General features: G+C 48.3%; 1 protein-coding gene across 1 annotated transcript in view; it reads right to left on the bottom strand.

The window, feature by feature from the left end:
• PI4KA (phosphatidylinositol 4-kinase alpha) overlaps positions 1-15,941 on the bottom strand; it is a 112,247-nt gene that overhangs the window by 58,925 nt on the left and 37,381 nt on the right. Inside the window, exons 10-19 of the mRNA XM_019710135.3 lie at positions 14,202-14,298; positions 12,578-12,769; positions 11,980-12,080; positions 11,193-11,322; positions 10,084-10,216; positions 8,973-9,068; positions 8,414-8,597; positions 7,843-7,946; positions 5,279-5,447; positions 2,608-2,658 (exon numbers count right to left, since the gene is read on the bottom strand). Of these exons, the coding sequence (XP_019565694.2) occupies positions 2,608-2,658; positions 5,279-5,447; positions 7,843-7,946; positions 8,414-8,597; positions 8,973-9,068; positions 10,084-10,216; positions 11,193-11,322; positions 11,980-12,080; positions 12,578-12,769; positions 14,202-14,298 (1,257 nt within the window). The remainder of the gene's footprint in view (positions 1-2,607; positions 2,659-5,278; positions 5,448-7,842; positions 7,947-8,413; positions 8,598-8,972; positions 9,069-10,083; positions 10,217-11,192; positions 11,323-11,979; positions 12,081-12,577; positions 12,770-14,201; positions 14,299-15,941) is intronic.

The raw sequence follows: 15,941 nt of genomic DNA, 5'->3' as shown, positions 1-15,941 counted from the left end.
TGATCTAAAAATTGTTAGTCCAGAAACCTCATTTTACAGACAATGAGAGAATAAGTAACCCGTCCACAGGCCACAAAACCTACTAGGAGCGCAGGTCAACTAGATCTAAGTGAAGTGCATGAATTTTTAGAGCAGAAGGTACACCTTATTAAGTCACATGACAGTGGAGCAACCACGCCGGTAAGCAGCAGATAACTTTTAAAATGCTTAATTAACTAATGGGCTAAACACCAAGAGAAGCAATTTAATCAGTGATATTTCTGAAGAAATTATTCATAAAGTTGCAGGACAAAGATCACCAAACCTAAGCAGGAAGGAGCCTCAGAGATCATGTGACCCAGCCTCCAGTGACTCCCTCCAGGTTCCCAAGGTCAATGATAAGTAAGTGACATTGAGGCGTCAGGCCGCACTTGTATTTACACTGACAAAGATACTGTGTCATTCAAAGATACAAAACAGAGTATCTTAAAAAGAAAGTCCTTTGGAAAACAAAGGAGGAGGAGGAGGAAGAGGAGGAAGAAAAAAAAAATCACAGAACATTAAAAAAACGAACCAACTTTGGAAATTAGTTTCTCCTAGAAGGTCCAAGGGGTAACCAGAAAACAAATTCAAGAACCTGTGATCTCTGTGCTCTTCATTGAGCAACAGAATCAAATATTTGTTTCCTCCCCCATAATATAACCATTAACTTTTGTTAAAACTACAATATTTATTCTATTCATGCAAAAGGTCACTGCAGTGGAGGAAATGAGTGTTTCAAGTGCGCATGTTCTAGCCTGTCATGGCTGACAGTTATGCCTACACCGATCGGCCAGCACTTCAGGGGGTCATCTCCATCTTTTCGGGAAGCTCTGCTGGCAGAACAGGTGTGGGGAGGCTGAGCTGCTGGCTCAGGATCCCCCGAGCTGGACCGGGGGCCCAACCCTGGCCCCTATGATCCTAAAACCCGTGGACTCCCCCAAACTGCCCAGTCATCACTCCCCGTAAGTGCAAAGTGCCCCTGCTAGACTCCTTCTATGCATTCATTAAACTCTAAAGGACAACCACTAAACATGTTTAAAACTTCACAAGCACCCAGGTCACAGAGTTCTGGAGTTCCCTGATTGGAGTGTCACCCCAAGCATGCTCCCTGTCTGCCAAAACTTGCTCTCCTGTGGAGCCGGCAACCCGGCCCCCCTCCCCTGCAATAAGCAAGAGAGCGCCATGGACTTGACACCTCTCGCCTCTCTCCAGGCTGCGCGGAGGGTCCATGTGCAATGGCAGTGCTAAAACACAACTGTACACTAGTCAATATTAACTATCAAGCGAAAAGACTTAGGTTTTAAACAATTAACCAATAGGGTGTCAATGAAAAACTACCATGGCAAAGAGAGTCCCAGCAATCCTCAAACCCTCAAAGGGCTGTGGGAGCACACCTGATCACAGGTATGAAGGCGGCAAGGTTCCCAAGCGGACGTGCAGGCCCCATCCTGTGACCCCTCCAGCACACTGAGGAAGAGGAGACTGTGCTGCCACAGACATGACAGGGGACAAGAGTCTGCGGTCCCTCCTGAATCAGCCACTTACAGGGGGAGGGACCGGAGAGAAAAGGCCAGGCAGAAGGAAGGTGAAATGGCAGCGGAAGGCTCCACAAAATGCAGTATGTGACATCTTAAAAGTGAAGAAGAATAAATAAAGCAGTCGGTGACTATTTTTCATCCATCTTAGCCAGCTAAAAGTGGATACCCTAAAGCCCCCAGATTCAGAATGATGAGCACCCAGACTGGAGCAGGCGCAGAAACCGCTTTGCGGAGATCAGGAGAGGGGCTCTCCCTCTGCCTGCCTGACCTCCACGCCCCTGGGTCACCGCGGCAGCTGAGGCCCATCTCTCCGGTGTTCATGTGAAGGGCACACAGGTCAGCAATGCTGAAGACTCAGAGTACGAGGGCTGGGGTGAGATGGGGAGAAACTGGAAGGCAGAAGCAAGGGCTGAACTAGAAGATGGGCTAAGTGGAAGCTAGAGAATCACCATTGAAAACAAATACTGGAACCCGAAGCTTGGCTTAGGATGGGCAGCTGGGACTAACAGAGACAGGGACAGGGCCTGCAGCACGAGCTGCCTCACAGCGGTGGGTGGGGCTGTGCCCCGCAGTGTGGTGAGTCCACCCTGCCAACAATGCCCCACCAGGGGACACTGAGGGCTGCAGCACCAACCAGAGGTGCAAGGCCTCATCTTGCAAGAAAGGGGACAGAGAAAGGAGTTGGAACTGGGTGCATGCCTGTATTAGAGGCTCCAGAGCAGGACATGAGACACAGCATGAACCCAGAATCGGACCACGGACCTTGGAGCCATGCAAGAGGGAACTGAAGTGGGTCCCCTGGTCAGCTGGCTGAGGATGGTCGGGCAGGGCTTGGAACAAGGGAGTGAGGCGGTATGGCCACCGCTGGCACATACCTATGGAACAGTCACAGAGGAGCCAGTGGTGACGGAAACACAGCCACATCTACAGAATCACTAGCACTTCAAAATAGCATTTTTCTAAGGAATTTGCTGTGTATCACGGTGCAACACTCAAAACATAAGCACAGCACCTGGAGTTTGCAAACACTCCATTGATGACTACTTACCACAGCTATTACAGGAATGAGTACACCCAAGTTTCCCGCACTGCTAGAAGCCTAGGAAAGAGCAGAATTCAGTCAGTGATGAGCATGTTTCTTTAAAAAAAAAAAAAAAGACAGGACATAGTATTGTGTAGAGCTGGAATTCCTTAATCTAAAAAAAGTGATGAGCAATATATACCGAGAGATGTATAAAGACGCTCACCTAGCATAATTTTAATAGCACCAAAAAAGGGGGAAACAACTTAAATGTCAAACAGTAGAATAATTACATAAATCTTGGCACCTCTGCATAATTAAATACCAGACAGTTGTGAAAAAGACAACTTTCTGAAAAATACTTAGTCACCTTGGAAAGTGTCCCAAAAAATGTTAAATGGAAAAAAAATCAGGATTTAAGAGTATATTATGAATGATGCAGTACACCAACGATGTAAAATAAACACCTTTGTATAACAAAGCAGAAGGAAGGAGTCAAAATGTTCACAACGATTATATCAGAGCAGAGGAATTATGGATCCTTTTCACTTTACTATTTATAGGTTTCTGTATCTTTTCTACAATAAACATATATTCTTTCCAAGTTAGGAAAAACTTGGGGGTTACTTAAAAATAACTAAATCAAAGGTAGGTTCCCTGGCTAGACACACAGATGTGGCTAACCTATGGTACACACTGATTAGCCTATGTTCTGGAAGCACACGCCTAAGCACACCCCGTTTATTTTCCGTATTTACAAAAACAGTAGCAGTCAAAGGCGTTGAGAACCCACTTGCATACCAGGCACTGTTCCAAGTGCCATCAACTTTATCTTCAGGGGAGAAAACAGACTTTGAGGAGCTTGCCAAGGCCCCACGGCTACTCAGTGGTGAGGACAGAATGTCAAGGCCTGCCTGCTCCATTCTGGAAACTAACAGCCTCGGGGCTGCACGATAACTAGGGACAATCGACATTTCTTAATTTATAATCACAGCTCCTCCCTTGTCCTCAACAGGGCAGTATGTCAGCTAGTCCCTTCTCACTGCTCCTCTAAGCCTCTTATTCTGTAAGGCCCCATCTCATGGGGAAAGTGCAGCAGTGGTTCAATAAACACTTGCCTATTCACTGCACGGTAAACAGGAACTACCTGCAAAGAACAGAATTCACAGCTTGGCACACAGGGATCCCACACTGCCTGGGGCACCACCCCCTCCCCAGCCCATGAAGGAAGCATTAAATCCTGAGTCTTGCTTGACACTGTAAATATTCACTGAGAGCAGGCAGAGGGAAGCAACCCAGGGGCCCCAGGGGGCGTCCTTCCCCACAATGAGGTACTATTCCCAGGGGAGAGAAAGAGAATGGCTCCTGAGACACCCCTCAGACTGGTTAGAGCCTGTGCTTTCTCGGGTGCTGGGCACCTCCCTGCCCCATCAGAGCAGCCATCTCATCCCGATGCCAAAGGCTGGACACAGCGGGTGCCCTTGTCTCTTGTGCATAAGGATGGGCCTAGCTGTGCACGATCCTGGGAGACTTGAGAAATTAGTCACCCAGATCACTGGTGGGGGCCCAGCAGAGCAAAGCTGAATGAGAGCGAAGGATCTTTGGATCCTTTTTGGCACCAGCGACTCCCTCTTAGCCAAGATTTTCACACAGAAGGCTCCTTCTCAGTTAGTTTCCAACTTGGCTGTCACCTCCTCAGAGAGGCCTTCACAACCCTCACCACCCTGCCCCGTTTTGTTCTCACCATCTCCTCCCACGAAGCTCACCTTGTCTGTGTAATTACTTCCGTAACCCCAGCACCTAGAACAAGGGTCAGGAAACCACTGTCTCCTGATCCACCTGTTCTTGGAGATAAAGTTTTACGGGAGCACAGCCACCCCGGTTCATTTACTTAATGTCTGTGGCTGCTTGTATGCTGCCAAGGCAGAGCTGAGTTGTTTCAACAAACACTGTATGGCCCATAAAACCTAAAACATGTACAATCTGGTCCTTTACAGAAAAAGGGGGCTGACCTCTGCCCTAGGCACAAAGTAGATGAACAGTAACTGTCTGGAGAAGGGGAAGGTGGGAAGGGAAGGGGCAGGAAGGGGAGGGGCGGGAAGGGGAGGGGCGGGAAGGAGAGGGGCGGGAAGAAAAGGAGAGGGAAGGAGGAAGGAAAGACGAGGAGGACAAATGTGGAGACTTGGTAAGGAACTGGCAGCCACATAACATGTCTAAGGGGAGATGATGGGGTAGGAGGCTTCACCTGCCTCAACCTCTCCAAGATGTCTCTCTGAGGGTTTGAAACCTGAGTTTGTCTGTCCCCATGTACCTGTCTCCCTTGGATAGCCTGAGATTAAGCCAAATCTGTCCCTTCTCATATTATCACTGTGTTCTGATGACAACCTCCACCCCCTGGCTTTATGATGAATAAGAAAGGCGAGATGAGTTGGGGGAGCCCACAGTGGTCTGCTGTCACCTGATCACCCCAGACTGGGGGAGGTGGCTGCCAGGAGCTGGATGTGGACTGACGAGGAAGCCGCCCTCTCCCCGACCCCTGCCAGCATCCCTGAGAAGGAACCTCACTCCCTTTGTTCTTATACTTTACCAGGTGCACTTAAATCATTTAACAAAGAAAGCACTGTATTTCAACCAAGATGGCACCTGGAGAGTCGGCCCTGACCAGCAGGGCAACATGCTGAGCCACCCGCCTCCCTACCTTCAGGGCAGGCCCCTTCTCGCTGGCCCTCTCGCTGGCGCGCTTTCCTTCCAGCCCCAGCTGCACAAACAGCTCCAGCAGGTTCATGAGCAGCTCATCCACGAGGTGCTCGTCCTGGATGTTGGCGGCGATGTTGGCCAGGGCATTGATCACCGCCAGGGAGCAGTGCCTAAAGGGGAGGGAGACACGACAGCTGCCACAAGGCCGGGGCCCCCCACTGCACCAGGGAGGCAGGCTGATTCCATCCAGCCTCACTGCCCCCTCGCAGTGCCTGTGAACAAAGGAGCCCTCCAGAGGAGTTAAAAGCGCCATCTTTGTGAACAACAGCCGCTGGAGGGAAGGGAGCTGCTGCAGAAACAACTGTGATCTCTCGCCTGACATGCACTAAAGGCCTCAGGACTGTTCAGGTTCTAGGAATCTGCACATTGAGAACTTGGGACAGTCTCAGGACAATTCCCTCTGAGTGTCAAGGACTTACTACATAGTTAAAAATGGATGTATACTCCCAGACATTTCCTGGCTGGACCCTGTTTTCCCCCTCAAATGACCGATAGCCTGGTTCATAACTACCACCCATAAAACTTTTGTCTGATGATCAGCTTCTTCCCAACATTGCCTCCACCCTGGGGCTGGTGTTAGCATTAGCTCACATCACACACTTAGGAAGTGTTAGTGGTCTTGGGACAACCTGCCTTGGGATATCACTAGCCCCACATAAACCCCGGAAACAAAGCTGACATGCCCCCTCAGCCAGATTCTGTGAACCAGCCAGGCTGGCCAGGCTTCTGTGGGCACTGGGGGCAGCCAGACCCTGCTACTTCCATGCTCTGTGACCCCAGGTGATAGCTGACTTTTTTAAGCCTCAGTTTCCTCCCGAGTAAAACAAGGATAATTCCCTCCTCACAGGGTGCAGGAGGGAAAACACTGTGTGAAGCACTGAGCCCACCATCTGGCCCCCAAAAATCTAAGAGCAAATGGCAGCCACAATAAGGGCACCCATTTCACAGATGGGTAAATTCCTGGTAGGTGAGGGCAAATGAATGGCAGTAAATGCTTCCACTGGTGAGGGAGAGAACAAATCACTTTTGGTGGCAATATACAAAAACGATTTATGGAAGAAGAGGAAACTTGAATCAGAAGTTGAAAAACTGGTCGGCACAGGGAAAAAGTAAATCCTGTGCACAGCAGGGCCAAGAGCAGCAAGACAGATGCAAGGGTCAGAAAAACAGAGCAAAGACGAGGTGGGGAAAGTGAGAGGGGCAAGGAGGTGCAGGAGTCACTTTTGGAGCAAGGAAGCAACGTGGCAAAGAGGTGTTTTGGTCTGTGATTCCGTTTGATTGCAGAGGTCAGGACGGACAGACATAAGGAGAGGCTGGGGAGCTGGCCCCCTCCCCAACCCACTCCTCAGGCTGTTCTAGTAGCTTAGGCTCGTGATAGTAGAAGTGAGAAGGCAGCGAAATAATACCAGTGCTGAGAGCTGGCATTTATCAAGAGCTTTCACATATATGACCTCAACTAATACAACTTGAGACATGCTCATTTGATGAATGAAGAAACTGAGGCAGAGAGGGTGAGCGTTTTCTCAGGTCACGCAGCCACACTCCCACCTGTTGAGCTGGATGGGAGAAAAAGAATGCCAACAAAGGGGCAACATCTCTCTCTTCCTGCCTCAACCTCTGTCTTCCTGACTTTACTTCCCTCTTTCCCTCTCTTCCCTTGTTCTGACAAACTCTTGTGAGATCTTCCAAACGTGGAAAAGCATGTCGCTGTCCTCAGGACATTCCCAGTAAGGGCAAGGGCCAGACAAGGAAACACATCTCAGTCTGCCGGGAAAACTGGCGAGACTATACACAAACTTCAAACATTCAAAGACATTAAGTGCTCATTTTCTCAACCCTCCAAATCCCACCTCTCTGAATCTATACTGAGGAAAGTAATCACAGATGTAGCTACCGTGTTTCCCCGAAAATAAGACCTAGCTGGGCAATCAGCGCTAATGCGTCTTTGGGAGCAAAAATTAATATAACACCTGGTCTTATTTTACTATAATATAAGACCAGGTCTTAGACAATATAATATAACACCCGGTCTTATATTAATTTTTGCCCAAAAGATGCATTAACACTGATTGTTCGGCTCGGTCTTATTTTCGGGGAAACACGGTAGTAAGGTGTTCAATGCAGCACTTACAGCAGAAAAACTGGAAGACGACCTTACATCCAAGCTAGGGCCTGCTTAGACAAATCACGGAGCTGCTATATGATGGGACATTATGCAGCCATTAAAAGCGACACGCAGAGGAACGTTTATGGCATGGCTGATGTAGTGCTATGTGAAAAAGCAGGTCATCCAGGTGGGTAAGTCGAGCCCATCTGGACTCAATCAGCCCCAAGTAGTGGGCATGTGGGGTTTTTATTTTCTCACCTTGTGTGTGCACTGGTTTGTAGCATATTTTCTTTCGTAAGAAGAAAAGTTTATTTAAAAGACAAATCCCCAGAACTCACATTTTTTAAAGGGAGCTGAATACTGTATGATCTAAAGCAACAATGAGGTCAGAGAATTACCTGTAGCCATGGTCCTTGTAATCCTTGGTGGCCGAATACACGACAGAGCTGGCCTTCACACTGATCTGCTGGAAGAGATTCCACACTTCCTGATAAATGTATTGCTGGAAGAGAGCAAAGGACACGGTTACCAAGCCACGACTCTTCCATGAAAGCCCCTCCTTGGAACACAGAAAAGGCCCCTCTATTGTCATTCAGTGGGAAGGCGCCTGAATCATGGACCCTACGGACCTAACAGACCTTCAAGGGCATCCATTCCTAAAACTTTAAGCAAACTTCAAGCTAAAAGGGAAATAACTTCAATTTAAATCCTATTATGTTGTTAACATCAGCAAGAAATTAGTTTAAACTTCCTTTTCCCCCAGCACTCACCATTACACTATTCTTGTACTTAAAAAAAAAGCTCACTATTCAGTGTTTAGCGTCTAGCTGATCTGCAGTTGTGATAGCTGTGAGCATTTGCTGATCTGCAGGGTAAATTTAATCTGTATTTTTATATTCCTGATAGTCACAGGAGTTTAGCAAAGCTTGCACAGGGTTAGTGGGTTTCAAGGCTGGGGAGTTTCCTTACATTTCCAGTGATAACCAGGCAGCCCAGCTGGTCGATGATAAGCACGTCGAGCGGGGAGGGCGGCTGGCAGAATTTCTGCTGCAGGATCTGCAGAATTGGCTCCATCACCTTTGGGGTGTCCCTCAGGGCCACTGCAATGTGTCCCAAGGCTCGGATGGTGTGGTCGGGAATCAAGTGAGCATCCCTATGGGAGGGAAGAACAGACGTGCCCTGGGAACCGTCTGGCACGCAGCTGTGATATAAACCCAGAAGCTGGACCTGGACCTCAACGTCATCAGTCTCTCAGACGAAGCATTCATCTGAAAGTGACAACGTGGGATCCTTCACCACCAGCAGAAACACAAAGTCCCAGGCACCAGGCAGGAAGCCAGAGCTCTTTTTCGACTCCCAAATAGTGGTCCACAATAGACATTCCAAGGTGGACTTCCCCTGAAATTGTGGGACAAACCCAATGCACAACGCCATGCTGTGCAAGAAAGCAGCACAGACGTGCACAACGCTAGCTGCCCCCACAAGCCCGCAGAGAGCACAACTGACTGCCCTCTGGGATGGGACGTACTTGTCACTCTCCTGGGAGATGTAGAGCCGGTTGGAGAGGCTGGCCAGGAAGGCCTCCACGATCACCGCGTCCACCGTCAAGCCAGCTTTCAGGCACCTGAGCAGTGAGGAAACCCACAGGGCATTAGGCATCACAACCAAAGCTGTTTTGTGTTGTGCTGTTTTAATTTTTCCTTTCTCAGGTCTACAAAGTTTAAAGAACTGTGCTGAGCATTTTTCCCTCGGAAACTGAATGAAAGTCATTACACAGAACAAAAGCAAAGAACTGCTGCAGATTTTGTCCACTTGGTAAATATCTCAGTCAGAAACAACTTCATTATTTTGCCCAGAACAGTTTCCTTCGTCATGTCATACTCACCCTACCTCCCAATTTAAAATTTCCTGTACTGTTCCTTAACAAAAGTAACAATAACTGATTCAAAAGACAGATGGTCCTGAGATGGCTGAGAGAATATTAAATTTATGTAGCAAGGTTTTAAGAGCATGGAGAAATGCTTATAATCTAGAGAAAAGAGGAAATTTTAAAACTCTTTAAGAACATAAAATCTTATCAGGCATCTCTCTCTCCCACTCGCTTGGCTCCCAGGCATCCGAGACAGAAAAGAATGAGGGTTCAGAGAGGGGGCTGAGCTACTGTCTCGAATTGGCTTCTGAGAGCCAGGAGTCAGAATTGAGAGATACATTTCAAGTAAATCAGAATGGATTTGTTCCCTAAGTTTGGAGAGCAAGTCTACACAGCAGGGCCCTCGGTAGCAAGAGACACTCAATCATATAAAACCTCTCATTTATATTAAAAATAACGCAAGAAAAAAAAGATAAAGAAAACATGACAAATGTTGTTACTCTGGATGGTGGACTAATAGATATTTCTTTTCTACTTTTCTATACATTACAAAATTTCTCTATTTTTCTATTATGTGTAAGATCAGGGAAAGGCAGGAAGCTTTTTAAAAAAAATACAACAATTCCTATTTTTAGATCAAGTGTAGGCTTAGAATAATCAAAAACAAGCTTTGAACAATGATAAACATTCCTTATTTTGTAAGAGTTCGTTGTGTTTGAAACCCCACTTCCTTCCTCACCGGCGCCCACCCCCTGGCCTGGCCTCCCACCTGCAGATGTTGTCGATGGCGATGTCGCGAAGCTGCTCGTACATGGAGGGCTGGCTCTTCTTTCCTGACATGACGCTCAGCGTCGACTCAGAATGCTCGTTGGTTACACTGATTTTTATATCATTGCCGGCAACTGAATGCAAAAGTTCAAATAAGTACCTGGGTAAGCCTGTCACTTTCCACCCCCTTGTCTGTAATTCAAAACCAAATAATAGGCCAATCATTTTTAGCTTATAAAAGAAATCACTCTAAAAAAAACTTGACCAAAAATTTCAGAAACAAAAGTGTCTGAGAACAGGAAGGATGAGATAAACACATGCAAATCAAAAGGGAGAACGCTTAGGTTATAAAGTGATAAATACGTAAAACAGCAATTTCTTAAGAAATGGTTCAAAAGGCCTGATGAGAACCCACAGGCACCCACCCGAAGGGTTATCTAGCTAATGTGCACGAGCCAGTAAGGGCTGGGGCGAGGGCGAGTGCCAGGGCCTTAAAGCCAGAGGGACCCCTCCTCACTGCGGGCCGGCAGAGTCTTTCAGGTACTCGAGTTTAGATTTCTTCATCTAAAGGGAGAGGATAAAACATCTACCTTCACAGGACTATGGGGAGGATGAACTGTACTACAAGAGAGCCTGGGCTCACAGTGGCTATTTAATTAATGTTACTCATTACAGGTAACCTGATTTGCTCTGGGCCCATGCCATTGTCTGTAGAAACCATATGTTCCCTTGGGGCGAGGGGACAAGATAAGATTGCGCACCAAGTTGCTGGCCCAGGGTCTGGACATGAAGGACTCACACTTCAGACAATCTCAGTGAGAGAGGGGCCCAAAAGCAAGTGGGACCAGAGAGGGGCCTTCAGTGGTGGTGGGTGCACATAACGGGAGGGAGGAAGGAAAGGGCTGGAGCCCTGAGGGGATCACACGGGGGAAACCACGAGAAAAGGTGACAAGGAGGAATGAGCCCATGCACACAGCCCAGCCACAACTTCTCAGTCACAGAACTGTGTTGGGCTCACACATGCAGGCATGTGGTCCTTTTCTTGGAGCCTCAAGAACACACAGGGGCTGGGGGCTGGAGGCACAACCTTGGGTACAGCCGTCCTGTTACCTGTGTGGTACTGACTGTGGCACTTATAGAGCTTCACCAGCACGGGGGATGGGACGACGAGGAAGTCCCGCAGAGACGGCATCACCGAGTGCACCACCACCGGGAACCTCTCACACAGGCGGCCCAGACCCTGCAACACACCATCGACCTGTCATGCAGCCCAGGAAAAGGCCAGCTGGGCCATGAGATGCTCAACCCTTCAGATACCCAAGTCTGACCAGAACCTTCCAAGGTCAAAGCTCCCAGGGGCCAGCTGCCCACTGGGCACAAAGACAGGAAACGGGGACGGTCCTGACTCTCCTCCACCTAAGGGGGATTGTATTGTTAAGGGATGTCCATTTCTTTTTGAAGCAAAATAGCGGAGAAAGGGTACAAAATATGATTTCTAAACAATGACAGGTGTGAAGTTACTGAGGTTTGCAATAAGGGAAGAGTCTCGGCAGAGCAGAGCTGGTACCACAGACGTCAGGAGACGTCCTCTCACATAACCCTCTGGCTCCCAACTCCTGCGGCCTTGGGAATGGCCTGGCTGGCAAGTACAGGGCAGCCTCCCCACAAAGGAGGACCAGCTACCCCTGGACCCCACTCACAGAAATCCTGGCACCCTGGTGGCAGCACCCCAACCCCACCCCAACTCAGTGGTGAACTTTGTCCAAAGCAGGCTCTAGTTCAAGTTCCTAAAGAAAGCCGCTCCGACTTTGCTGCTGGCATGCCAACCACAGCCTGAATGCACAACCAGAGGCCTTGTTGGTGGGATCTTAGCCTCTCCCGTGTCCGTGAGACTGACCTGCAGACAGCAGATGAGCAAGGGCAAATGAGCAATGATGACTTTGCTGGATGTCTTGGACTGCAGCTTCTCAGACAGCTTGATGCAAAGGTTTTCTGCACCTAAATCCAAAACCAGAGGAGGGTACCAACAATTAGTAAAGGCCAAAACTTACAAAATACTCCGTCACCAATTAATCATATAATTCACCTACACCCCAGAGACACCCTTTTTTGCAGGGTTTATTAATATTGAGAGGTTACACCAGAAAGTGTTCAGAGGCAGATGTCCTAACTGAAAGCTCAGCTCTGCTCCTCTTGTGAAAAGACCGTCCTGCACCCCGTGACTGCTTTCTCTTCTCTGCTGGCCCTGAGCCCCACGTCCTGTCCTCACAGTGTTCTGTGAGCGAGAACACGGCTGCATGCTTCTCATTCTGCTGCTCCCCCTAGACAAGCACCTTTTCCTCCAGCACAGAGCTCCCTCCTCGCCATATAAAAGTCCAATGAACCAGCAGGAAGTACAGGAGAGAAGACACAGGCCCTGCGGCTTTGGCCATGTCCGCCTTCCCCGGTGCGGACACTAGACGCCCAGGGCGTGGCAGGAGCTGATGCTCACTCACCCTGCTCATCCTTCACGGCCCACACCATGAGGTCCACACAGGCGGCGTTCGCCTGGCAGCGCAGCTTGAGGGGGCTCAGTTCATTGTGGATCCGGTCTGCATCGTGCAGAATCTTCTGAAGCTCCCCCTGGCTTGTGTTGAACTGTTCCAGCACAAAATCATGGATCTCCTTCACAAAGGCGGTTGGGAGGTCTGTAGGAAAGAGCAGGCACTGCAGCTGGAAACAAAACTCCGCCAAAATTCAGGCAGCCGACTGTGACGGTCTACAGTCCTTCCACTCTAACAAAAACCCAAGAAGAGCGTTATTTGCTGCTGGCTGCTGTGGTTCTAAGAATGCCCGCTGGGGAGGTGGCCAGTTAGCTCAGTTGGTTAGAGCGTGGTGCTAATGACACCAAGGTTGCCGGTTCGATCCCCCATGGGCCACTGTGAGCTGTGTCCTCCTTAAAAAAAAAAAAAAAAAAAAGAATGCCTGCGGGGAAGAGCTTGGACTGGCTGGGCAGAGATGTCCTCTACACACGTGCCACCTGGCACTCAGAGCAAATGATCATTTCCCAGGGAAGTGAGAGCTTTAAGAGGTCAATATACTGAAACCTGAATATATGAAACATACAAATTGGGATGTATCATCACTAGAACTGGTCCAATTAACAACAGGAAATACTTCAGTTATATATATATAATATATATATTACTATTTTTTCCCCAGTTCTATTGATATAATTGGCATACATCACTGTATAAGTTTAATCATAATGATTGCACAGGTACACAGTGACTTTTAAAGGCTGTCAGTTCTCAGATAAGGGGAAAAACTGGGTGTAGCCTGCAGAGAATGCCCTGGCTACAGGCCTGGATCTTGGAGTGCCCAGAATCTTTTCAAACTCTCATCCTTGGAACCTGGAAAACTCAGCAGAACCACTGTGATGGGCATAAGTCAGACTAGTTGAGGAAGCCGGCAACACATAGCTCAGGTGGGAAGGGAGGCTGCAGGGACTCCTGGGGGTCAGGCGGAGTCCCTCCTGTGTGAACCTACTTCTACTGTGGCCCCAGCCAGACTCAGCCTCCGCCTCCCAAGAGCCCTTGAAATCATATTAGGAAAATGAATTAACTAGATTATGGCATATCTACATGATAGATAGAATATTATATGGTCATCAAAACTTACGTTTATGAAGAGCATTCGATAACATTCGGGAAGAGCTTAGGAAAAGTGTTTTAAAAATATACAAATAAAGAGATGGAAGGAAATGCAAAATTTGTGTGTGTGCTGCTCTATTAATATACTATCTCTGAGTCATAAAATTATGAGTACCTCATTTTCTTTTGTTTTTAAACTTTAGAAAGTAGACATGTTAAATTGTATCCATGATCAGGACAATACAACACATCCATGTCAGAAAAATACGTGAGGAAATAAACCCACCAAAAAAGCCATCATTGATGCCACTAGGGGAACAGGATCGGGGACACTTTTTTTTGTTTGCTTTTTCTCCAAATTTTTAGTAACGTGATCATGTTACTTGTGTGTGCTTTTAAGTGTCCCCAGCAGAGAGGAAGCACAGGCCTGTAGCAGTGGCCCAGAACCCAGTCTCACCGCATTGACACGCATGTGCCAAGTCCTCACCTTTCATGTAGTACAGAGTGTCGCGCAGCATCTTAAACATGGCCACATACAGGGGGTCGCTGAACGTGAGGTAGTAGAGATCAGCACTGGGGTTGGCCTGCAGGGGAGGCAGAGGCATGTGACTGCAGCACAGAAACGCTCCTCCGGGCCTACCTTCACCTTCGTGTGAGGCCCGGGTAAGTAATTCTTACATTCATGACTTCACATTGTAAGTGGAAAAACCATTTACCATGATTCACCACTTGAAGCACTTTAATTACTCTCTTCACCCTCTTAAGCATCAGGAAAATAGCAGGTTCATACCTCCTGAGATGTCTGTAGGGGAGCAGCCACCTGCACCCTTGAAGGAAAGACCACCAACCCCTTGCTCACCATCTTTGAACTCAGGGGGACATGGGAGGCGGCGGAGGAAAGAGACAGTGAAGAGACCACCAGACCGTGGGATTCCATCCTGCCCACCACTCAAGCGACAGACACCACAGCCAGGGCACCTTCAGATTCAGCTTATGTTTTGTAACGGAACTCATTTTAAATTATTCTTTTTAGCAATCTAATCTCAAATGTAGCATTATTTTTCCTCTGGAGAAGAAATTCACACAAGGTTTCCTGAGATGAATAAGACGCTGTTCTTAACTTCTCCAGATTCCCAGTTTAGTAGGATGGAAAGGCACAGCTTATTATAATTCTTGACACACATACAAGTGCTCTGCAAACACAGGCGAAGAGGATGAGGAGGGAGAGGAGGCAAGACTGCAGTGGGGCCAGAGGTTGTGTGGGGCGGGAAGGGGCCTGTGGCGGGAGGCTGGGGGAAGGTGTGAGAGTCACGTGGAGGGCACGAGAACTGCCTGAAGGACGTGAGAGTGACCAGGATTTCAAGAGGGCACTGATAACAGGAGCTATGGTTAACAAAGTGCCATGGGGGGCACTGGCTAACTGCTTCCCAGACACCACCTCACACGTTCTCACAACATCCCTGTGGGGCAGAGATGAAGAGATGAGACTTGCTGAGGTTAAGGTGACCCAGGGGTCTGACTCCAGAGCCAGGAGGAAGTCACTGCAATCAGGAAGCGGAGAAAGGGAGCCAGAGAATATAGCCCAACTCCACCACTCCCTAGCTATGTAATCTTAAAGCCATAAGCCTCAGTTTCCCCATCTGTAAATGGGGAATTTGCTGTCGAATACAATGAGCAAGTGAGTCAAGTCCTATCGCAGTGTCTGGTACATAATAAGCATGTAATAATTACCAGTAATTATTGATAACTGAGTATATTATATACACCCTTTTTGAAAGCCACAAAACCATTGCATGAAATGGACACGTGTGCTCAAGTCCAAATTATACAACAAAAATACCCGAAACTCCTCTGGGGAAGAGGGTCTCAGAGTCCCATTACTTTCAGCCTTCCCTCTACCCATAACACAAGCCCTAAAGGGGATCCCCACTGAGACCCAACTTTCCCCTCAGGCCCCAGATTGACACTTCCTTAAAGAGGGGGTGCAGGCCCAACAACTGGCCAGTTGTTCTGACCGTCCAGCCCAGGTGCCAGCCCTGGTCCTCCTGGTCTGCCCTGGGTCACAGGTGAGCAAACTGACAGGAAACCCAGCGGCCTCTGAGACCGCAAACAGTGAGAGAGCAACAGCTCAGGCCAATGGGGAGGGCACAACTAGAAAAGGTTGAAGACAAGGTAGTAAGTGCCAGACTGTCACCTGGAGAGTTACAGGAACTGTGCTCTTCAGCCA

The sequence above is a fragment of the Rhinolophus sinicus genome, chromosome 9, assembly GCF_057876585.1.
Source record: "Rhinolophus sinicus isolate RSI-liver-muscle chromosome 9, RSI-T2T, whole genome shotgun sequence".
NCBI lineage: Eukaryota > Metazoa > Chordata > Mammalia > Chiroptera > Rhinolophidae > Rhinolophus > Rhinolophus sinicus.
The sequence above is the reverse complement of the archived record's forward strand: the minus strand, read 5'-3'. Positions and strand labels throughout refer to the sequence as shown.